The sequence below is a fragment of the Capricornis sumatraensis genome, chromosome 6, assembly GCF_032405125.1.
Source record: "Capricornis sumatraensis isolate serow.1 chromosome 6, serow.2, whole genome shotgun sequence".
In the NCBI taxonomy this organism is placed as follows: Eukaryota; Metazoa; Chordata; class Mammalia; order Artiodactyla; family Bovidae; genus Capricornis; species Capricornis sumatraensis.
Window position 1 is genome coordinate 115,101,685 of NC_091074.1, and position 24,797 is coordinate 115,126,481.

General features: G+C 44.2%; 1 protein-coding gene across 3 annotated transcripts in view; it reads right to left on the reverse strand.

The window, feature by feature from the left end:
• ASTN2 (astrotactin 2) overlaps nt 1-24,797 on the reverse strand; it is a 1,028,625-nt gene that overhangs the window by 577,354 nt on the left and 426,474 nt on the right. For all 3 annotated transcript variants that reach the window (XM_068974208.1, XM_068974207.1, XM_068974206.1), the window contains one exon: nt 128-295. In XM_068974208.1, the coding sequence (XP_068830309.1) occupies nt 128-295 (168 nt within the window). The remainder of the gene's footprint in view (nt 1-127; nt 296-24,797) is intronic.

Sequence of the window (24,797 nt, forward strand, 5' to 3'; positions counted from 1 at the left end):
AGACTGATGGACACTTTGCATAAAGCCCCTCGTCAATCACTCAGAAGCCACGATTCTTTGGACGGAAGGAGTGCAGACCCTCTGCGGCCCATACCTTCTCCGCTCCCCAGCCCTGCCCATGGCTCACCGGTTTCTGGGTCGCAGAGCTGCTCACAGGCATCTGTGGTCCTCTGTCCGCAGAGGTCCCTCACCCACGGGGAGGTGGCATTGATCTGGTAATACAGGGACAGCTTGGCTGGGTTTAACCAGTCGGAGATGTCCAGGTAGCTCCCTTCACTCACCACAAAGCTGCTCCCTGTAGGGGGACAGAGAGAAAGACAGCTACTTTCTGCGTGATTTTCAGACTCGGGTGTCTTGCTGCTGAGGTACAGGGCAGGAAAGGAGACAGGTACATACAAGCCATTCCCCTCACCATAGGTCCTCTGTTGTCTCAGATCTACACACCTTCACAGAGCATTTACAATGTGCAAGTTATGGTGTGAGCGACTGATGGAGACAGACAAAACAGACACAAGAGACAATTCTGCCGAGTGCTTGACAGGCCCTCAAGACTGAGAGAGGCCTGAGTTCAAATCCCGGATCCACCATTACCAGCCCTAGTCTTTGGGGAAGCCACTCACTCCCTCTGGGTCTTGGCCACATTGTCTGTAAATGGGAATACTAACAGAACCCACCCCGGTGTTGTGAAAATGAAATAAATTAACATGGACAAAGTGCTTAGCTAGTGCCTGATTTGTCCTAGGAAAGAATGATTGAGTGCATTAAGTTCCCTGCATACAAACAAGTTCTGTTCCCAGAGCATGTTCATAAGGCCAACAGGGTGAGCCTTGGTACCCAGCTTTTACGGATGTTGACATTCATGTGAACTCACTTACATGACTGGACATGTGAACACACGTTCGCATCTTTGAAAGTTCGCAACTTGAAGGTTCATATAGAGAGGACTTACTGTATTAAAATTTAAAATACAAAAAGTTTTTGTTTCTGTCGCCCATGCATCCCCCTTGAAACGGGTCACTAATAGCCCACAGGGGGCAGGCAGATGACATCCATGGGAAATACGGGCTAAGTGTAAGGGAAATGGCACGGTGGCCCCCTGGCTTAGTTTATTTTATTTTATTGTATGAGGGATAGAGAAAGAGGGTGAGAGAGAGAGAGGGATGATTCAAAAGGTCTGTAGCACCTCCAAAACAAAAAGCAGCACCCATGCAATGGAAAATGCCTTAATGCTGGGAAACAGTAAGGAAAGGCGGAGCTTGGGGTGAGCTGGGCACTGTGGGCTCTATTCACTTGGAGCACCTGCAGCTCAGCTCCCGCCAGCTCTGGTCAAATGGGTCTAAAGGTAAGTGGCGCTAGGTTTTCATCAGAAGAGGCAGAAAACTCAGACTTTTGCTGTGATCCACCAGTTTGAAAATGATGGTTGAAATTTTTTCTGTAAAGCTTACGTAGGCCAAACAAAAGACTCTAACTTGGCAATCTAGGCTCCAAAATTGCTCCTTTTTAACATGCATATACACAGACACATATATACATACAGCCATATGTGGATTAACACACATACATACACACGCATATGTGTGTGCGCATGCTAAGTTGCTCAGTTGTGTCCGACTCTTTGGAACCCTATGGACTGTAGCCCTCCAGGCTCCTCTGTCCATGGGATTCTCCAGACAAGAATACTGGAGTGGGTTGCCATTTCCTCTTCCCGGGGAATCTTCCCGAATCAGGGGCTGAACGCAAGTCTCTGGCATCTCCCGCCCTGGCAGCAGCTTCTTCATCACTAGCACCGCCTGGGAGGCCCACACACATGAGCTACATACATATCTTCTTTGGGGTCATGTGACAGAAGTCCATTGAAGGTGATGGCACATTAGTCATAGAGAGCGAGAGTATATATGTGGCAATACAGTGAAAGTGGAACTTCATGGGGGAAGGAGGGACAGAAATAGTTCAAATAAGACCAGGCTTCACAAAGCTGGACACAGAACCACAAAGTGGCTCTAGATTTATGGCAGATCTAGAGACTCAGCAGGAGGAGATTTTAAATTGTTTCAAAATTAGCATGACTCAGCTTCTCTCCCTGCACTGCCTTCTCTCTATATCACTATCAAGCGAAAAAAAAAAAAAAATCTTTCATGAATGCAATTTAAATTTTCCAAAGAAGGACTCAGTTAATAGACATCCTGAGGATTTGGCAGCAACCTGTCAGGTCACATCAGACCCTGCCAGCTAACCAATGGTGAGGCTCATCTTGGCTCTGGTACCCAGCTGTGGGCCAATGAAGTGAGCAGAGAGCAAGGACCACTTCAGATACTACCTGGCTGCCCTGAGGAGCTAAGATTCTCTGAAAAGGATGTAAGCATGGTAGGCAATGTTATCTTCTCTAATTCACACACACGGTATGATTTATATCATCGTATAGAATGAGTTTCTAAATAAAAGCACAGTGGACAATATGGTTTTGGTGAGGATGAAGAGGACTCTGTATGAAAAGCATAAGGAGTAGATAGCATCAGGCTCAGAGATAAGGGAATGACCACATGTGAAGTTAGCCTTCGAATCCTTGGCAGCTAAAGGAAAAAAGAAAAAAAAAAGAAGAACAAGAACAAGAAGAAGGAGTCTGTTGGATTCCATATTTCAAATTTTCTGGCAAGGGAAGATATGCAAATCTATCTACAAAGCCATATTTTCCCCTCTGGAACTAAGCCCGAGCAGAAACATGTCACATGGGTCCATGTGCAAGGCACCGAACGTCAGTATCAACTACAGATTTTTCTTTTGAAAAGCACAGTCATGCTGTTTAAATGGATAATTCTTGTATTTATTCTCACTAAAGACTGAGGGATGGATATTGAATTATGTCCCAGGGCTGAGTTTGGCTAATCCCACTAGTTTAGGAAAGTGACACAGCACAGGGAAGAAGGGAATAGAGCTGGCAAGACAGGTATTGAGATCTTCAGTCTGCTACCTACTGGTTCTGTAAGCCTGGACAAGAAAACACATTCTCAGTCAAAGCCTAAGAAAGAGGTAGATATTGATTTTCCTTTCACAGGGTTAAAAAAAAAAGATAAAGATTAAATGACACAATGCATTTGTCTTGGGTCAGGTTCACCAGAAATCAGGCTCAAAGTCAGACACTAGGATGCAGGAGGTTTGGGGGGATGCTCTTTCGTAGGGACATGAGCGAAGTGGGATGGGGCAGAGGGAAAAGGTAGATTGCATGCAGTTACAGCTGATGCCACGGGAAGCACTGGAGCAGAGAGGGTCCTTTAGACTGGAAATCCAAATCAAGACAAAGGTGTTAGGTCTTTGTATCTTCAACACTAACCATCAAAGGGGCAGAGACATCCCTGGGGCAGGGATCAAAGTTCCGGTGAAGTAGTCCTTTTCAATGGAGGGCATTTCTCCAAGAAAGACTCAGAGTGTTCAACCGTCAACATTCCAGGCAGCTGGAGGAATGAGTGCCCGTGTTCTAATAGGAGATTTGGAAGCAGTGTCACAACATCCACTACAGTATGTGAAGTCCCTGGCACATGGCGAAATCTCAACTTGCCGGAGCTATTTTGACTACTATTTAAATTTCTTCTGATCTTGGAAGCTCTGAAGGCAATACTGATTAACAGATCTTTTCAAATATGAGAAACATGATTCTCTTCGGAAGTGAGTCACCCAAAAGTAAGTTGTCCTCAATGTCTTTAAAAAAGATAATATGCTGGTTTTAATGACAGAAGGGAGTTACTATCCTTTAAACATACTACTGCGTCCAGATCCTGGGATGAGCGTTCACTTAATCCTTACAAGAGCCTGGCAGGATAAGTGTGGCCCCCTTTTACAGACAGACAACATAAGGTTCAGAGAGAGAGACTGATTTAGTCAAATTTGCACAACTAGTAAGTGGCCAAAGTAGAAACTTAACCCAAGTTTTTTAGCATCTAAAGCTAGGACATGCCCATTATTCCAGATTATCTTGAGAATCGAGGCTGTGGTTGGGTATCAGGCAGAGTTGCCCTCCTTGGTCCTTCTGCTCCTCTTTGGGTTAGTCTGTACATCCCCCTTCAGGGTGTCCCTATTGTGTTGAAGGGCTTCTGCTTTCTCTTTCTTTCCTGCAGGAAAGAAATCATGATTCATTCATCAGTCCTTATCAATCCAGCCCCCAGTAAAAGATACGGCACATACGAGGAGTTTGGTGAGTATCTGTTGAATGAAATAATGAAATTAAAGTCCCATGCTTGACTAGAGGCAAGTGTAGCTCACTCTAGGATGGAATTAGGGAGCAGATATGCTTCTGCCTTGATCCCAAAACTTAATTTTTTTTTTCAGCCTGTGGGGCTTATCAGGTGGCTCTAGTGGTAAAGAACCCACCTTCTGATGCAGGAGACAGAAGAGACTCAGGTTCGATCACTGGGTTGGGAAGACCCCATGCAGGAGGCTATGGCAACCCACCCCAGTATTCTTGCCTGGAGAATCCCATGGACAGAGGAGGGCTACAGACCATAGAGTTGTACAGAATCGGACACGAATGAAGCGACTTAGCATGCACATGTGCACGCACGCACGGGGTCAGAATGCGAGACTAGCCCTTCAGAGTCTCCCTAATTCCAAACCAAAACTTGAAATCTGCCATCATGGCTTCTGAGCTCTTGTTCACCCAGAGAACTGAACTTCTGTTGTGGATGATGAAAGTAGAGACGCTAGAGGGACTCAGCATGAAGGGGCAAGGATATGCACCAGCTGCCACAACAGAGAGCGAGAGAAAGGAACTGAAAAGTCTAATCAAGGCGTAAACCATGTTCATTCACCCAACATTCATTAAACTGCTCCGAGTAAGAAATAGACATAAAGATTCAAAGACAGACGGACTCCAGCAAGAAAACTGCGGAATAGCTAGGGAGACCAAATGCATGCGGTGGGTGCTCGGTGGCTCAGTGGTGTCTGACTCTGTGCGGCCCCATGGACTGTAGCCTGCCAGGCTCTGCCATCCATGGGATTCTCCAAGCAAGAATACTGGAGTGGGTAGCCATTCCTTTCTCCAGGGGATCTTCCCAAACCAGGGATTAAATCCAGGTCTTCATTGCAGGTGGATTCTTTACCATCTGAGCCTCCAGGGAAGCCCCATGTATGCGGAGGTAGATACCATACATCCTCCACAAGGAGACCCCGGGTTGATTGCCAGGTCAGAAAGACCCATTGGAGAAGGCATAGGCTACCCACTTCAGTATTCTCGGGCTTGCCTTGTGGCTCAGCTGGTAAAGAATCCGCCTCCAATGTGGGAGACCTGGTTTTGATCCCTGGAGAAGGGAAAGGCTACCCACTCCAGTTTTCTGGCCTGGATAATTCCATGGACTATATAGTCCATGGGGTTGCAAAGAGTTGGACATGACTGAGTGTCTATCACTTTCATTTCCCACAAAAACACCTATATCTGTTTCACTGACTACACTAAAGCCTTTGACTGTGTGAATCACAACAAACTGTGGAGAATTCTGAAAGAGATGGGAATACCAGACCACCTTACCTGCCTCCTGAAAAATCTCTATGCAGGTCAAGAAGCAACAGTTAGAACTGGACATGGAACAATGGCCTGGTTCACGATTGGAAAAGGAGTACATCAAGGCTGTATATTGTCACCCTGCTTATTTAACTTATATGCAGAGTACATCATGAGAAATGTCAGGCTGGATGAATCATAAACTAGAATCAAGGTTGCCAAGAGAAATATCAACAACTTCAGATATGCAGATGATACCAGCCTTATGGCAGAAAGTGAAGAGGAACTAAAAAGCCTCTTGATGAAGGTGAAACAGGAGAGTGAAAAAAGTTGGCTTAAAACTCAACATTCAGAAAACGAAGATCATGGGATCTGGTCTCATCACTTCATGGCAAGTAAATGAGGAAACAATGGAAACAGAGGTAGATTTTATTTTCTTGGGCTCAAAATCACCACAGACAGTGACTGAAATGGAAAGACACCTACTCCTTGGAAGCAAAGCTGTGACAAACCTAGACAGCATATTAAAAAGCAGAGACATCACTTTGCTGACAAAGTTCCATCTAGTCAAAACTATGGTTTTTCCAGTAGTCATATATAGATGTGAGAGTTGGAACATAAAGAAGGCTGAGTGATGAAGAATTGATGGTTTTGAACTGTGGTGCTGGAGAAGACCCGTGAGAGTTCCCTGGACAGCAAGGAGATCAAACCAGTCAACCCTAAAGGAAATCAACCCTGAATATGCATTGGAAGGACTGGTGCTGAAGCTGAATCTCTAATACTTTGGCCACCTGATGCAAAAAGCTGATCCACTGGAGAAGACCGTGATCCTGGGACAGATTGAGGGTAAGAGGAGAAAGGGGCAACAGAGGACAAGATGGTTGGATGGCATCACTGACTTAATGGACATGATTTTAAGCCAACTCTGAGAGATAGAGAAGGACAGGGAAGCCTGGCATGCTGTAGTCCATGGAGTTTCAAGAATCAGACATGACTTAGTGACTGAACACCGAAAGAGTGCTGTAAGAACTGCCTGAAAGTGATAAGCATTAAGTAGATATAAAGTGAAAGTGAAGTCACCCAGTCGTGTCCGACTCTGTGATCCCATGAATCGCAGCACGCCAGGCCTCCCTGTCTATCACCAACTCCCAGAATTCACTCAGACTCACGTCCATCGAGTCAGTGATGCCATCCAGCCATCTCATTAAGTAGATATAAAGTGAAATTGAAGTCACTCAGTCGTGTCCGACTCTTTGTGACCTCATGGACTATAGCCTACAATGCTCCTCCATCCATGGGATTTTCCAGGCAAGAGTACTGGAGTGGGTTGCCATTTTCTTCTCCAAAGGATCTTCCCAACCCAGGAACTGAACCCGAGTCTCTTGCGTTGTAGGCAGACGCTTTACCATCTGGGCCACCAGGGAAGTCAAGTAGACATAAGGGAAAGGTAAAAGAGGAATTGGAGAGGAATTCAAAGTGTAGCTTAAAGACTACACTTGGAAGAAGTGCAATAAAAAGATCAACAAACTAGACAAAAGTTGAGGTGGAATTTTGTTGGGGGCCAGCATGAGGAACTCCACCCATGACAAAGGTCATGAGGAAGGAAGCTTGGCATATGCAAAGGCGTGATCAAGCCTCAGGAAACCCCCTGTTCCTGAGCATCTACCCCCAAAACCAGAGTACTTTATGGGGAGCTCTCCCCCATAACCATTTCTCTCAGAGAAGGAGTTAACTTGCAGCTCCAGTTAATAAAAATTCCTGGGCGTGACAAGAGTGTTTCAACTTACGAACTCTGAAGGTTCTCTGGCCTGCCTGATCAGGCTCGTCCGGCCACATGTGATTGTTTACAGCCTCCCAACTGTGAGAGGCACGGGATGTTTTAAAACCTTCTAAATACAGACTCTTTTGAGAAGTTAGAAGATCATTAGTATAGTATTAGTGGGTTGATTAGGAACTATATTGGTGAAGGGTTTTTTTCTTCATTTGTCGTGCCAATAATTACTGCTAATTCCCTGCCCTGGGTGTGACAAGGATGTCTCAGGTCAAACCTCTCTGCTGACAGACTAGCTTGTGTGACAACCTCTCAATCATAAACAGCACAGAGAGTTTGGAGTATTAGCATAGGGCTTTTTTCAATGATGAGTCAATGATTGCCATCAGGCCTCCATATCCTTAGGCACCTGGGAATATATTAATCAATGTATTTGGAATATAGAAAAGGAAATATAGTAGTTTTTGATGTTAGCAATACTAGACTTTTTGAGTTAATGAATCTTCTCTTTTGTTATAGATCACTGAACTTTGTTATAAATCACTGTGTCCTTGCTATGCAAAAATGTAACTTTATCACTATCTTAAGACAAAATAGATCTTAAGGGGAAACATTGGTGAAGGGTTTACATTTGTTGAGCCAATATTTGCTGCTAAATCTCCATATTCCTGCCCTTATAATGAATATAACTAGCATATAGGAGAAATAAGTATTAACCTTTAAGATTAATCATGTTAAAGCTTAGGTTAAGTAAATTCCTTTCTTGATTGTAACTCACTACACCCTCACCCTATAGAATGCAACTTTATTTGGAGGGTGGCACCTGATTTAAGAAAAAATCCCCCCTGGAAAAATAAGTTTTCTGGTTAACTGACCAGTATCAGAAAGGGCCATAAAATGTCAGCAGACCTCATGGCCAGAAGATGATTGAACTCATAAGACCTTTGTATAATTTTATATGAAGCACCTGATTGTGACAAGGGTCAGGTCTGCTGACCCCCACGTGACTCTGTATTCATCCCTATGTATAACAAAAAGGTATATAAACAAACCTGAAAAATAAAGAAATCAGATCAGTTTCTGGAAAGACTGATTCCCCCATGTCGTTTCTTTCTCGCTCCCTGTTTTCCTAGCTGAATTCAGCTTCTTTTTCTACTACACTGTCTGTTTCTAATTTCCCTCTATATCTGTAATTAAATAAGTTTTTTCCAGGACACAGACTCCGTCCCCACCTTCGAATTACCCTGGATCCACCGGGGCTGGACCCCGGCAGAATTTGCTTCTGAAGCCTTGTGTTCAGACCTGGCTCAATGCCTCTTAATCTCTTTAATAATTACAAAGTAGCTGACTCAACTAATGGCTGTATATGCTGTCAAAGATTCATTCACTCATTCCTTTGTCCATTTAACAAATAAATCGCCTATTAAGTGTTATTTCCTATCCTTATGCTCTTAGATGAGCAAAATATGGTGTCCGCCCATGAGAAATTATTGTCCAGGAAGGAAGGGAGGAAGTTCAAAGTGGCAAATCTTATGACAAACTATGTTTTTCAATCCTCCTTTTCCTATCTTCCCATCTAGATTGTGAATTTCTTGAAGACCATGCCTTATATAACTATAGTCACCAGAGTGCTTACAGTGTAATGGAGGTTCTGAAGGTGTGTGTGTGTTGGTGTCGGGGTGTGTGTGTGTAGAATGAGGGTGGGCGAACGGAGAGAGAGAGTCGTAAGTCAAAGAGCAGCAAGCAATTCTCCCCGGGTAAATTCTAGCAGTACTTCGAGAATAAATCCATAGGAAAGGAATAAAAACACCCTTCTCCAGGTGTTTCATATACCTTCAGTTTTCCAATGGACCCCTACTTTATTTTCTTGACTTAGGAACAAAAATATCCCTGTTTGGATGCTCTGAGATTCTTCTTCGTGCTCACATCAATTTCCTCAGAGAGCAATGACTCTGAAAAGAATCTCTTCCAAAATCTCAACTTCAAAATGTCATGTTTCCTTATTTTTAAATATATACATATTTTTCTCCCCCTGGCTGTAGGAATATACATCATCTAATTAACCAAATGGATTTTCAGTTCAGCCCAATCATTTTCTTATCTCGCATTTGAAGCTCAGCATTGCTCAGGGGACCGCACAGGCATGGAGGTCCTCATTAACTCTGATCTTCAATTACACTGATTATAAGCCTGCTCCTGTAATTGTGCAGCATAGATCAGGGGTGAGCCGGGGAGCTCGGGACACTCCGTGGTGGAATCGGGATAGCCAGAGGCACATCAGCCCCCAAAGACATAGAAAGCTATGGACGAGAACTAAAAATACCCAGGAAGGAGGTGTCACCAGACAGAACTGCCTGGGGAGCCAGACGGCAGTGCAAATCCCTTTCATGACACCTCCCATCATGACACAGACCTCTGAAAACCATGGAGAGAAGATCTGAAAAGAAGGCTCTGGTCACGGTGGACAATGGGGAGCCAAAGAGGGAAGGACTGCATGGCTGAAAGATGGTCTTCACGAACGAAGCTCAGGCAACTGTTTTAGCCCAAAGTATTCAGCTCGCCCTTCTGTACCCTCTTTCTCTGGGTGTCATACAATCACAGGTTTCCTTCTCTCTATTACATCATGTAACTCCATGATGACCCCATCTGACTTAGACCTGGGGGGACTGTCTTTCCAGGCACAGGAGGGAAGACAAATTAAGAGGGAGCAGAAATGAGAAGCCCATCTCACCTTCAGCCCCACAAGATCCCTGAAAAATGCACTCAGTCCTACTTCACCCCTGACCCCCCATCCACAGAGCCCCAAGCCAGGCCTGAATGCATTCTGCCACCAGCCTTGGACTGAACGCTGCTTAAGGGGCGATCACTCTGTAAACATGAGGCTAAAAACCACAGCTTGAGGGTTTGTGAGAGTGAGCAGAGACCACGTGGTAGCTGGGGATACTCGGTCTTGGGGAGACAGCAACAGCTCCTCTAGGGTCATGGGGTAGGAGGGTGCGGGGGGTGGGGCACGGTTCTTGTACAGTCATCTCTGAAAAGGGAATCTGCCACAAACTTCAATCCCTAACCTGAACTTCTCCTGACCACTCTTGTTCTTTCTGTCATTCTGTTCTCTTCTCCTTGGATCAACTTCAACCTGTTTCTCTGGACTGTCTCTACCTGTCATGGGCTGACTTGAGTCTACCCTGAAATTCCTTGTTGAAGTTTTAATGCCTAGTGCCTCGGAATGTGACTGTGCTTGATGACACGACCTTTTTAAGTTTTTTTTTTTTAATTATTATTATTATTGTGGAAAAAGTCACATAAAACATACTATTTTAACCATGCTTAACTGATCAGTTCAGGGGCACCAAGTATATTCACAGTATCAAGCATCTCTCATCATCATCCATCTCCCGAATTTTTCACCTTCCTAAACTCCTCAGTTTAGCTAGTGTCCACATTAAACACTGATTCCCCATCTCCCCTTCTCACCCCTCCCATGTCCCTGGCATCTATCAATGTACTTTCAGACTCAGAATTGGACTGTTCTAGGTACCTCGCATTGTCGGTTAGTTGCTAAGTCGTGTCCAACTCTTTTGCGACCCCATGGACTGTAGCCCACCTCTGGCCATGGGGTTTCCCAGGCAAGAATACTGGAGTGAGTTGTCATTTCCTTCTCCAGGGGATCTTCCTGTCCCAGGGGTCAACCCCGAGTCTCCAGCATTGGCAAGCAAATTCTTTACCACCGAGCCACAAGGAAGTCAAGGTACCTCATATGGGTGGAATCAAACAGTATTTGTCTGTACCTCATAACGACAGGAACTTTAAAGAGATAATTATGGTTAAATGAAGTCAGGAGGGTGAGGACATTTCTTGTCCTTCCAAGAAAAAGAGATTAGGATACAAACACCCACAGAAGGAAGACCATGTGAAGACCAGGAAGAAGACAGCCATCAGACAGCCATCGCCAAGCCCAGGAGAGAGGTCCTCAAAAGAAACTGACTCTGACAACACCTTGATCTCAGATGTTAGCCTCCAGAACCGTGAGGAAATAAATGTCTGCTGCTTCAGCCACATCACCTGTGGAACTCTCTTATGTCAGCCTGAGCAAACTGATGTAGTACCTCTTTTTTGACAGCGACTTATCTTTTAAGCCTGGCATTTGCTCGATTTATTAACTTTTTATTTTGTGTCATGGGTCCCTATGGATCATTTCTCAGAATAAAATTTTCAAATATATAAAACATAACGCATAATATTACAGAGGAAACTGATAACTGAAATACAGTTCTATCTGTGGGCCCCGCGGGGGTTAGTCGGGTCCAGGATACAAACCCTCATTTGAGCGAAGCTATTTTCATTCATTCCACAGGTGCCCCGTCCACTGCCTGACCTGGTTCCTACCTAGCACTCCCAACATCACTGGATGGGAGAGGGAACAGCAGCTTGGTTGTGAAAGTGAAAAGTGAAAGTGAAAGTCACTCAGTCGTATCCAACACTTTGCGACCCCATGGACTACAGTCCATGGAATTCTCTAGGCCAGAATACTGGAGTGGGTAGCCCTTCCCTTCTTCAGGGGATCTTCGCAACCCAGGGATCAAACCCAGGTTTCTCGCATTGCAGGCAGATTCTTTACCAGCTGAGCCACAGTGGAAGCCCACTATATGTAAAATAGGTAAACAGTAGTGACCTACTATATAGCAGGGTCGGACACGACTGAGCGACTGAACTGAACTGATGTAGCAGGAACTATACTCAATATCTGTTGCATGTGTGCATGCTACATCGCTTCAGTTGTGTCTGACTCTATGGACTGTAGCCCTCCAGGCTCCTCTGTTCATGGGATTCTCCAAGTAAGAATACTGCAGTGGGTTGTCATGCCCTTCCCTAGGGGATCTTCCTGATCCAGGGATCTCTTATGTCTCCTGCATTGGCAGGCAGGTTCTTTACCACTAGCACCACCTGGGATGGCTTCCCCGGTGGCTCAGACAGTAAAGAATCTGCCTGCAATGCGGGACACCTAGGTTCAACCCCTGGGTTGGGAAGATTCCCTGGAGGAGGGCATGGTAACCCACTCCAGTATTCTTGCCTGGAGAATTCCCATGGACAGAGGTGCCTGGTGGGCTACAGTCCATGAGGTCACAGAGAGACAAGATGGAGCAACTAAATACAACACAGCACAGTACCCCCTGGGAAGCCCCCCATCTTGCAATAACCTATGATGGAAAATAACGTGAAAAATAATACCAACTGTTCACTTTGCCATACACTTGAAACTAACACAACATTGCAAATTAATGAGGCTTCAATAAAAATTAAATTTGAAAAGAATAAAAAAGTAGATTCCATGGAAATAAGCTGTCATAAGCTAGAGATCCTTCAATGGGAAGACGAAATGTTAATATACTTGTGAGGCCCATGTCATATAAGAGATATGCAACAATCCATTACTAGATGTCCCAGAAAAGGAAGCACGGATATAGACAGGCCTCTGGTATTCTATGTTAGAAAAAGACATACTTCCAAATAAACTTGTTTCAAAGTGTTGCTCCCTCTCCCCAGATAGAGGTCTGAAGGGCCAGATCCATATCTGCTCCAGGCAATTGTTGTGTTTCTACTATTTTCTGTCTTCCCCACCTCAAATTGTGATCAAAGTCTGGCTAAAACAGATTGCCACAGAATTCTACAGGCTTTTACATATCCCTGCTCTTGCTTCAAAGTTGAGTTAGGGGTATTTGAGTCTGAACAAAAGAGGTTTGAAGTGTTGAAATCTCAAAAAATTATTTCTCTCCCCAGGGAATAACAATTTGGTATCAAGCGAGGCAGCAGGGAAAAAGAACAAAGTCATAAAACGCTTCTCGTTTTTAAGTAACTTAAAATTTTAAAGAATAATTGTGGAGATTCAAAGCAGCTATTTACTTTTAATAATTCAGTTATTTTGTCTCCCTTTCTTTTAAAAAAAAAATGCCTTCATTAGTTCATTGGGAATTTATGCATCAAACCCAATCTTGGTATCAGATTTCTTTTTGATCTAAGATCAGTGCTTCTTGAATGAACCTGATAGACAGTTGCTCAGAAAACTCAAAGATCCTTTAGCTCTGCTTTGCTAATATTGAAAAACTTTCTTCTCTGTCAGTTGCTCACATAAGACACGAACTTAGGTGGAAGGGAAAGGTCTGGATTTTGGAGTCAAAGAAGTATGGATTAAATCCTAGCCCAGGCATTCAATAACTGCGTGACCTTGGAACAAATCACTTAATCTTGGCAAGACTCCTCAATTTCCATATCTATACAGCAGGAATAGTTATTTTATGGAGCTTCTATGACTATTAAATAAAATATATTTGAATTGCCTAAGGACAGGACTGTGCCTGGCTAGGGCCTCTGCATTGCACTATTCCAGGGAATGAAACTTACACAGCAAAAATGCATTCTATGCATTATAATATTAATACGTCTATTGATGTGTTCAGTCGCTCAGTTGTGTCTGACTCTGCGCCCCCATGGACTGGAGTCTGCCAGACTCCTATGTCCACAGAATTTATCCAGGCAGGAATCCTGTCCTGAATATTCATTGGAAGGACTGATGCTGAAGCTAAAACTCCAATATTTTGGCCACCTGATGTGAAGAACTGATTCTAATACAGTATTGTAAAGTGAAATAAATAAATAAATAATAAAAAAAGAAAAGACCCTGATGCTAGGAAAGACTGTAGGCAAGTGAAGGGGACAACAGAGGATGAGACAGTTGGATGGCATCCCAACTTGATGGACATGAGTTTGAGCAAGCTCTGAGAGTTGGTGATGGATAGGGAAGCGTGGCGTGCTGCAGTCCATGGGATCGCAAAGAGCCGGACATAACTGAGCAACAGAACTGAAGAATCCTGTAGTGGGCTGCCATTTCCTACTCTAGGGGATCTTCCTGATTCAGGGATCAAACCTGTATCTCTTGCATCTCCTGCACTGGCAGTTCAGTTCAGTTCAGTCGCTCAGTCGTGTCCGACTCTTTGCGACCCCATGAATCACAGCACGCCAGGCCTCCCAGTCCATCACCAACTCCTGGAGCTCACTCAGAGTCGCATCCATCGAGTCAGTGATGTCACACAGTCATCTCATCCTCTGTCGTCCCCTTCTCCTCCTGCCCCCAATTCCTCCCAGCATCAGAATCTTTTCCAATGAGTCAACTCTTCGCATGAGGTGGCCAAAGTACTGGAGTTTCAGCTTTAGCATCATTCCTTCCAAAGAACACCCAGGGCTGATCTCCTTTAGAATGGACTGGTTGGATCTCCTTGCAGTCCAAGGGACTCTCAAGAGTCTTCTCCAACACCACAGTTCAAAAGCATCAATTCTTCGGCGCTCAGCCTTCTTCACAGTCCAACTCTCACATCCATACATAACCACTGGAAAAACCATAGCCTTGACTAGACGGACCTTTGTTGGCAAAGTAACATCTCTGCTTTTCAGTATGTTATCTAGGTTGGTCTTAACGTTTCTTCCAAGGAGCAGGTGGATTCTTTGCCACTAGCACCACCTGGGAAGCCCTTGTCTATCCATATATATTATTGTGTATTTCATATATACAACTGTATAAGTGAGTGTGACTATGTATATATGCTTGCATATGTTTACACACATATAAACACAGATAATTCTGTGAAAAATTGTATCCTATGTAGATGTTGCTCCTGGAGTTGTGCAACATGGTAGTCTTGCCTGGGAAAGAGTCAGACAATAGCTTTATTTTAAAAAAGAAAAACTTTCTTCCATCTACCCAAGAATGCTCATTTCCTCTGTGTGGATTCATGGTTTATCTCAATAGCACCTCGTCCGATTTTCTCAATTTCCTGGGGCAAGTTGGGTAGGGTAGGAACAAGCATTACTACTCTACGATATGTTGCAGGAACTCTACTCAATAATTTGACCCATATGGGAAACTATTATTTCTTAAAAAGTGCGGGTATATGTGTATGTATAACTGATTCACTTTGTTGTATAACAGAAACTAACACAACACTGTTAATCAACTGTGTGTGTGCTGTGTGCGTGCTCAGTCGCTTCAGTTGGGTCGAACTCTTTGTGACTCTATGGACGGTAGCTGCCAAGCTCCTCTGTCCATGGGGTTCTCCAGGCAAGAATACTGGAGTGGACTGCCATGCCCTCCCCTGGGGAATCTTCCCGATCCAGGGATCAGAAATGAACTATACTCCAACAAAAAACTGTTCAAAAAGAGATGTGTTTCAGGAGTGAGGTAACAGTGTAGAGGCCCTAGAGAAATGCCTGGCACATATTAGGTTCAAAAAATTTGTAATGAAAACACAAAATGTATGGCTAAGACACGACTGACTGGATGAATGAACAAATGCATGACTGCCCGTGTGATTTTCCAGATGCAGGAGTTTACCTACGTTCCCCCTTCTTCTAGTCCACCCTTTTCTATGAAATATGCTTCTTTCTGCCTTTCCTAAGGAAGCTGCACGAATGTCAGGGGCTGTTTGGCAAAGACGACTCACAACTGTGAGCACTAAGAATAACCATTTTAGCAATTCCTCCCAGATCTGTCTCATTACTACGCTGTGGGTTCGACGCCAGTCGGCCAAATCAGGGCCAGGCGCCCGCCTGCTCTTGAGGCTCTCAGTCACTGCCTGCACGCGTTCCTTTCTCTCCAGATCGCTTACCCTATCTCCTCTTTTCGTTTGAATTCAGTGGGAAAACCACAGACCTGGGAATTGGCAAAGCTGAATTCAAAAAGTGCCCTTCCCACTTATTCTTTGGATAACCTTGTGTGTTAGTTGCTCAGCCGTGTCCGACTCTGCAACCCCACGGACTGTACCTGCCAGGCTCTGCTGTCCATGGAATTCTCCAGGCAAGAATACTGGAGTGGGTTGTCATTCCCTTTTCCAGGGGATCATCCCAACCCAGGGATGGAACCTGAGTCTCCTGCACTGCAGGCAGATTTTTTAACCATCTGAACCACCAGGGAAGCCCTTGAATAACCTTGGGATCTGATTAATATTCTGTTTCTCAGCTTCTTCATCTAAAGGAAGATGAATAATATTTACCTTGTAGCATTTGCAGGAATATCACATGTGACCGTGTGCACCTTTTCAAATGGACATCTTCTTTATCACTGCTGTTGCTATTAATCTAATTGATCCTAGAAATAACTATGGAGGGTAAGTGTTACTTTTAGCCCCATTTTACAGACAAGGAAATTGAAACTGAAGGGTGTCAAAGGTACATGTTTTAAATTGCACAGCTAGGAAGCTGACTGATTCGATTCCAAATCAGAACTCATCCCATCTGTCTCTGGGTCTAGAGCTCTGGCTATAACACCAGGTTATGTTCTATTCCCCTCACTTCAGGGAAAACCAATCCACACTACTAAGATGCAGACTGTGTGTGTGCACGCGTGTGTGAGTGAGATTTTGGCTTCTGTCAATATCCATCTCTGACTATTTCTCTAAGAACAGAGCTTCTCTTGGTAGCTGTTGAAGCATAAATCAGACCATGCTGAGTGTGTATGTGCTAGCGAGAGAGAAATGGCAGAGGGAAGGTGACATAATATTGTAATTCAACACTTAATATCTCCAAAGCCATGTAATACATCCTCTTGATATTTCCAGAATATATTTTCTGGAAACTGGACAATAATTCAAATTAATGCTAAGCCTAAATCTAATTGTTTTATGGTGCTACAGAGCACTACATGGGGCAAGGCTTCCAAAAATCAGAGGTTCCAACAGTCATGTTGATGGAACAGATTTCAGCGTCTGGCACAGATGAGAACAGCTGCCTAAATATAGAATGCTGCTACCTGGAGCAACGTGACAAAGGAGGCTTGGCTTCGTCCCATGCTAGGCCAGCCTCCCGTGAATTCTGGGCAAGATAAGGAGACAAAGGATAAGATTTGTATTTGAGGACCAGATGAAGGTCTTGAGGTTCAAACGAGATAAAGGATGACTGAGATCTACTTTTCCGGTAGATGTCATGGGAAGCAAGAGTTCTTTCACTCTGTCCCCAGAAGGAGGGGGTTGGGATCCAGCTTCAGGGAGCTGGGTTCTGGAGTCAGACAGGACCAGTTGGAGCCCCAAACCTGCTAGCTGACGGACTTATGCCAGTTACCTGACTTTGTGAGCCTCGGGGCTCCTCTTCTACCAAATGTGGACAACAATAACTGCCACATCCTCCACACACCACACTGAGATGTCACAGTCAATGCGGAAAGCAAGCTGCTGAAGAATATATGGAATCTGATGTCAAGCTTGAAATGAACAAGCAGTAATTCAGCATGTGTGTGTGTGTGTGTGTGTGTGCATATGTGTATGTATGAATCTTTGTCAGTATAGGAATAGTAAAAATTCAAAAGGTCTACATTGAAAGAGTTGTCAATCAAACAGACCAAGGCCAGGAATATGAATAAAGGCATATTTAACACTTATGTCACTCACTCTTGTATTGCTTTTCATACTAAGAGCACTGTTGCTGCTGTTACAATTACTATTGCTAATAGCAGTATACCAGCAACTTCAGAAGACTTAGAGAAGAATGAAAGTAATACAGTCAATCCTAAAGGAAATCAACCCTGAATATTCATTGGCAGAGCTGATGCTGAAACTGAGGCACCAATACTTTGGCCACCTGATGTGAAGAGCTGACTCACTGGAAAAGATTGCAGGCTGGAGGAGAAGGGGACGACAAAGGATGAGATGCTTGGAGGGCATCACTGACTCAATGGACATGAGTTTGAGCAAACTCTGGGAGGTGGTGAAGGACAGGGAAGCCTGGCGTGCTGCAGTCCATGGGTCCAGAAAAAGCTGGACACAACTGAGTGACTGAACAACAACAATATGCAAATATTAATGATGTTGACTCAGACACATAGTAGGTAGCCGAAATGTGCTTCCTATTTCCTTGTTTGTCCTTGACAACCAAGGAATGTGTTCTCCTTCCCTTGAACTAGGAGAGGCACTGGGTAAAGAAAGGCAGCAACTGGTAACTGGTTCTGCTCCTGCTTCCATGCATGACCTTCTTAGCCCACCCACCCCCTTGCCTTTGCTCAGGTTGTTCCCATATCCTGGAGCATCCTCCTCACCTTACCTGTCCTCCCAGACCCAGCCACAGTCGATTCATCCTTCCTGGTCCTCTCACCTGGAAGTGGCCTGTCCATCTGCCCCAGTGGCCTGGCATATGCAGCTCTCCACTTACACGATTCTCACTATTAGTGGATTTGAGTTCAGCACACCCTTACTGAGTCTTCCTCATGCGACAAGGTTTAGGCAGGCTGATGTCTTTGGAAGAGACTGAACTACCCAAGGGACCACCCATGTTTAACTCATCTTCAAATCGTGGTTCCTTAGCACAGTGTGTTTGGCACTTAGCAGGTAACCAGTAAACCTTTTGGATGAATGAATGGATGAGTGGATGGAAGGACAGATGGATGAAGTCACAAATGGTGTTTTCAGCTCTTTGAAGAACACTGCCTCAGATGTTACCTGAGAACAAAAGAAGGAGATCAAAGGAGTCAATCCTAAAGGAAAATCCACCGTGAATATTCATTGGAAGGACCAATGCTGAAGCTGAAGATGCAGTACATTGACCACCTGAGGCAAAGAGCCGACTCACTGGAAAAAGACCCTGATGCTGGGAAAGATGGAAAGCAAAAGGAGAAGGCGGCAGCAGAGGATGACATGGTTGGATGGCATCATCGACTCAATGGACATGAATTGGAGCAGACTCTGGGAGATGGTAAAGGACAAGAAAGCTTGGTGTGCTGAAATCCATGGGGTCGCAAAGAGTCAGACATGACTTGGCTACTGAACAACGAGACCGCACAGTTTTGCCCCTATACTTCCCAACAGTGCTTCCAATTCCACCTGACACTGACTAATGTTAGTAACAGGCAATGTTTGCTTGCATTTAAGACACTGTGTAAGCTGTGGTATATATACACAATGGGGTATTACTCAGCCATTAAAAAGTATACATTTGAATCAGTTCTAACGAGGTGGATGAAACTGGAGCCAATTATAGAGTGAAGTAAGCCAGAAAGAAAAACACCAATACAGTATACTAACGCATATATACGGAATTTAGAAAGATGGCAACGATAACCCTGTATGCAAGACAGCAAAAGAGACACAGATGTATAGAACAGTCTTTTGGACTCTGTGGGACAGGGAGAGGGTGGGATGATTTGGGAGAATGGCATTGAAACATGTATAATATCATATATGAAACAAATCACCAGTCCAGGTTTGATGCAGGATACTGGATGCTTGGGGCTGGTGCACTGGGACGACCCAGAGGGATGGTACGGGGAGGGAGGAGGGAGGGGGGTTCAGGATGGGGAACACGTGTACACCTGTGGTGGATTCATGTTGATGTACGGCAAAACCAATACAATATTGTAAAGTAATTAGCCTCCAATTAAAATAAATAAATTTAAAATTTAAAGAAAGACACTCTGTAAAGCCTTTACACCCAATATCTTACTTGATCCTCACAGTAAGAGGGCTTGGGGGTTCTGGAGTCAGACAGCTAGTGAGTGTGGGCAAACCTACTACCCAGCTTTGGGACTCAGTTTCCCCATTTGAATAGAATTAAAATAATGACAGTAACTACCTCTAGGGTTACTGTCAGGAAGAAGAAACTTAAGGAATGAAAAAAAAGAGAGAGTAGCTGGTATTTGTTTATCCTCTATCGACATGCATGTTTGTCCCACAAAGTTATTCTCACCCCCATGTCATATATGAAGATATCGAAGGCATAAAAAAGAGTTTATTGCCCAAGTCCACATAATTATTTAATTAGAAACCTGGCATTGAGTCCAGATACACAGACTCTAGGGACGGTGCTTCATCTAAAACCGGCACTTTACTTTTCAGCAGTCGGTGGAGTTTAAGTCTGAACTCGTTTATTCACATGGTTGGCGAAAGTTTGTTGAGCACCATACCTATGCCAGGCCTGGTTGTAAGAACTGGGCATTCAGCAGGGAACACAAAAGACACAGCACCACAGCACCTGACTATAGAGAATGTACGAGAGCATTAAACAAGGAAATGCGCCAACACGTGCATGAGTACAAGTGAGAAGGCGTGCTGCAGAGAAACAGACACACAAACTGCTGTGAAGACCCAGCGGGCTCTGTGTGTGCGGGGCAGGGGGCGGGGGGAGGAGCGAAACGGAAATAAAGTTTCTTGCAAATAATAATAATAATGTGAAGTTCCAAGGCAGAAAATTGTTTGGTTCTGTTTTTGATTGAACCAGCAGTACAGCAAATGAGGTGATGCGTGAGATTTGGCATGCGTTTTTGCTTTTGCTTTCAAACTTAATTGTCCGCTAAGTGTTTGAAAGAGCACAGTTAAATACCCAAACTAGGATTCCGTGTCTGAACCCAACCCCACAGCGTAGTTGACAGTTTACACAACAGGATCAGGTTTTCCCAAAGGCCACAAAACAGACCAAACACAGACTAACATAATTTCACTTTTGCAAAGACCTAGTCAATTTTCTCTCTCCTTTTTTGTTGTTAAAATCATTTCGATGATGATACCCTTCTGTCTTTTTATAGATGGAGAATCCAGTGCGGTGTTTAAGAGCAGGACAATGGAGTCAGACGGCCAGTTTTCATGTTCCAGCTGGGCCACAAACTAACCCAGTGATAACAATCCAGTTAAATGGGCCTTGGTTCCTCAGCTATAAAACTGTGGATAATAATCTCATAGGAATGTGGGTGGTAATGTATGCAAATTAAATTTCCGTTGTTTCGAATTACTCACTTTTAATGTAAATGAGGTCATCTATGTAAAGTCCTTAAAACAGTACCTGGCACATAATAAATGCTTAATTAGTGTTAGCTATTCTTATACAATTTCTACTTACATATATTTGATAACCCTGTTGTGGAATACAAGGGAATGTTGCTTTGCTCAAAATTTAGTTTGGCAAAAACAAACATAATAATAGGAACTCCTGCTTAAGCTTTGAATATAAGTGCAAACAAAAGCTGTTTCTGTGACTCATTTCTATTTTCTGAATTGCCAGTTCTTCTCTGGACCTCAGTCAGGAGTCAGTCTTTAGCCAGGCCTTGGGTACACGCACATCAGATCTGTGTGTATGTATCAACAAGAACACACAGCTTCTGTTGCTTCCAAGGGCTGCAAAGAAAGGACATTAAAAGTGAGTGATTTGAAACAACTGAAATTTAATTAAAAACAAAATTAAAAGTTGTTCCAAGCCTGGCACTTCAGCCAGAAAGACTCAGAGGAAATTAGTAAGTGCTACTAATAGCTGGATCCAATTCACAAACCTCCATGAAGAGAGTCGGAGGAGAGAAGATGCATACTCTTTAGACGAAACAATTAAAGATCACTTCTGAGAAATAATCATGAACAGTATCCCAGGGCAAAAAGGAACATTATTTGCTGGTATGTTTCTTTGTGACTTTCTCATTTCCATTATGGGAAAGTGCCCTGAGATTTCCCCAAGTAGCATCTTCTATAGTAACAGAGAGGGACATTGATTTTAAAACGCAGACTTAAATGAGTGGGAGGCAAGGTGGGGGGTGGGGGGCGGAATTCTTAAAAAAAAAATCACTGTCATTCACTGCCTGAAATTCCACCTTACTGATTCATTTATCCTTTGAAATTTCAAATACTCAGCTTGCTTAGTAAAATTCTCATTCCTCTCAAATTATGGATCTCAAACAATGAGCTGACAAGTGTAGTTGGGAACTGGGGTGCCAGGTTGGTTACATGAGCTGGTTTCTGGGATGCCACTGCGGATGGAATAAAAGTGGGCAGTGTAGCTGTGTCTGAGATGGACTTGGGAGGCATGCCCCGAGAGATCAGTCTTAGGGCAGCGTGGAGAAAGGCAGAGGAAAGGAAGTCATGGGAGGAGCCGGGGAGATACAGGAATTGAGCTGAGGGCAGTAAATGAGAGGAGGAGGCGACCCAGCTTAATTTAAACCCACTGGGGGTGGACAGGAAATGCCTCTGAACAGAGGAATGCTCATGAGAGCCCTACTCTGCTGAACATCAGGGGGAAAGGCAAAAGAATGCCTGCGCCATGAAAGACCTGGTTCCTGCCCACCTATACAGCCTCACCTCCTCCTTGCCCACCCAACCATTCTGACCCTGTCTCAGCTTCTGTCACTCAAGCGGCTTTGGATTTGCTGTTCCCTCTGACTGAAACACCTCCCCCCCGCCCCCCCCCCCCCCCCCCCCGTCCGCTTGTTCCCTTCACATCTCAGTTTAAAAGCCCTCTCCTCAGAGAGGCTTTCTCTGACCACCCTATCTGAGATAACATTCCAATTCTCCTCTTTGTTTTAATTATTTTATACCATTTTAATTATTTTCACAGCAGCTCTCATTTATTTCATTGCCTGGACATATTCTATTATTTTGCTAATTTGCTTTGGTGTCTGTCTCCCACTGAGAATGAAAGCATTATGAAGGCAGGGGCCTTTGTAATGCTTTTTCTTTTTGCAAGATAGCATTTCTACCGCTCCAGGCCACATAAGGATCATGAAATAAATATCTGTTCCACAAGTGAGCATGTTCTAGAAAGATTAAGACATTGTAGGTAAAACGTCTAGTACACTGCACTGCTACACTGGTCACACATGATGACTTTTAGTCGATTATTTTTATAATTAACCAATATTATATTGATCTGGAGTCTAATAGTGTGCTTGATCCTGGGAGGTAGAAGGATGGTGACTTGAAAAATGTCTGGAAGGGCTCCAAATTCCACTTTGCTGTCTCCCAGTGTGTTTGGAATACCTGAGACTCCGTAAGCATGGGCTGGTTGTAGAGACGGATCTTATTTGTAAAGTGAGGATGGGAAGACTGATGCTGGATGTGGCTGAGGGCTGACTCAGCAGATTGATAAGGAAAGGGGGGAAGCTGAGATCGATTTCCTTCTGCACAAAGTAGTCTCATTCCATCCTCAAACAAATTCTTTGAGGCAGTTGATGAATCCATCCAAGCCCAACCTACCCTTAATGATCAACTCAACCTCTCCCTTCTCCAAGAATTCTTTGAGATTTATTTTAGTAAGAATTCCCTCTTCTATTTCTGGTGTAGGTTTGGAAACCATGCAGCTAATGTTTCTGGGGCTCAAGACTGGTGTTAAAGAGGTCATCCCACTGTTAGATCAGGAGATCTAATTCTGGATTTCAAGAGAAAATGGTAACAAGGATCAACATCAAATAACACAGTGAATGTCTGAAACTGACTTTTGAGATTTGTTGTTGTTATTTTTGTTTGTTTCAATGTCTTGAAAGGGTAATAGATCTACAGAGTTCCCACTCTGTGATGGATACTGTGACAAAATTTGGAGGCTTTCAAGGTGGAGGAGAGAGATCCCACCTGAAAGTAGTGTATGGTTCAGTTGCGGGATAACCGGACAGGCAGTTTTCCACAGCCCATCATCAAGGTTGTGATGAAGATGAAACAGAGAGGACAGAGCTGGGGCCCTTGTCTCCCCTGCAAAGTCAAGGTGGCCACATCTGAGCTGAATGTCAAAGCACAGAAGAAGGCAGCAGCTAGGGGGAGTGGAGGGAAAAGAGGATTTAGGTAAAATGAAAGGAGTGGTCGTCAAGGAAAAATGAAAGAGAACCTGGACCTTCAGGAAACAGCCATCTCATTTGGCTGCAGTGCTAAAAAAAATGGGAAATAAGCAAAGATAAGGCTGAACATATTTTCCACTCTCACATTCTACAATTCAGAAAATTGTCAAGCTGGCTGCTTTGCCACATGGCCAAGGTGTGGCCTCACCCCTTTGTTCTCTCTCTCAAGGAAGCAGAAGCTGCCATTGTTAATTGATTCCATATTTCAAGTGTGACACCAGTTCCGGTCGCTGGGCCCCTGGGCCTCCCTTCAGGCCTCTGCTTCCACGGCAGGCCCCAGGCTCCGCACTGAAGTTTCTGCAGGAAATGGCCACCCCCAGAGCCTTCGCACTCACCAGTCTCATCAGCACCTGTGTGGGGCCCGAGATTGATCACCCTCTCCTGACCCAAAGGCCGTGGTGCAACTTCACCTGAAATATTACTCAAATGATTCAAACCTTTAGAAGCTCAGCCTTCAGAGAGCTGGCAAATTAATTGTGCTCACAGACCACAGTGACATCTCTTGCAAATAATTTCCATCCAGGTAGGATTTGTAAAGGTCCTAAGACCATGTGTTCTTCAAAGTTGCTTGCATTTTTCTTTCCTTTCTTTTTTTTTCCCCTACAAACATAATCAAGTGGTGGGCATCCGATTCTTGATCTCACGTAGGAAAGCTGGTGCATGAGCAGAATAGTAATAATAAGTAGCTTGTGGGTGTATTTACCATGGCCAGGCTGTTGCATTTAACAACCACTTAATTCTCATGATTCCGGTCTGATTCCTGATGCATTAGCATCCTTGTTTTTGAACGATGGAGTAGCCTCACAGGAAAGGTGAAGTTAGAGCTGGACGGTACACCCTGCTGTTAATGTTCATGCTACCCACAGCTTGGCAAAAGTGCTCTGATTTTGATGTTTGGGGTCTCCAACCTCTAAGGGATCCCAGGA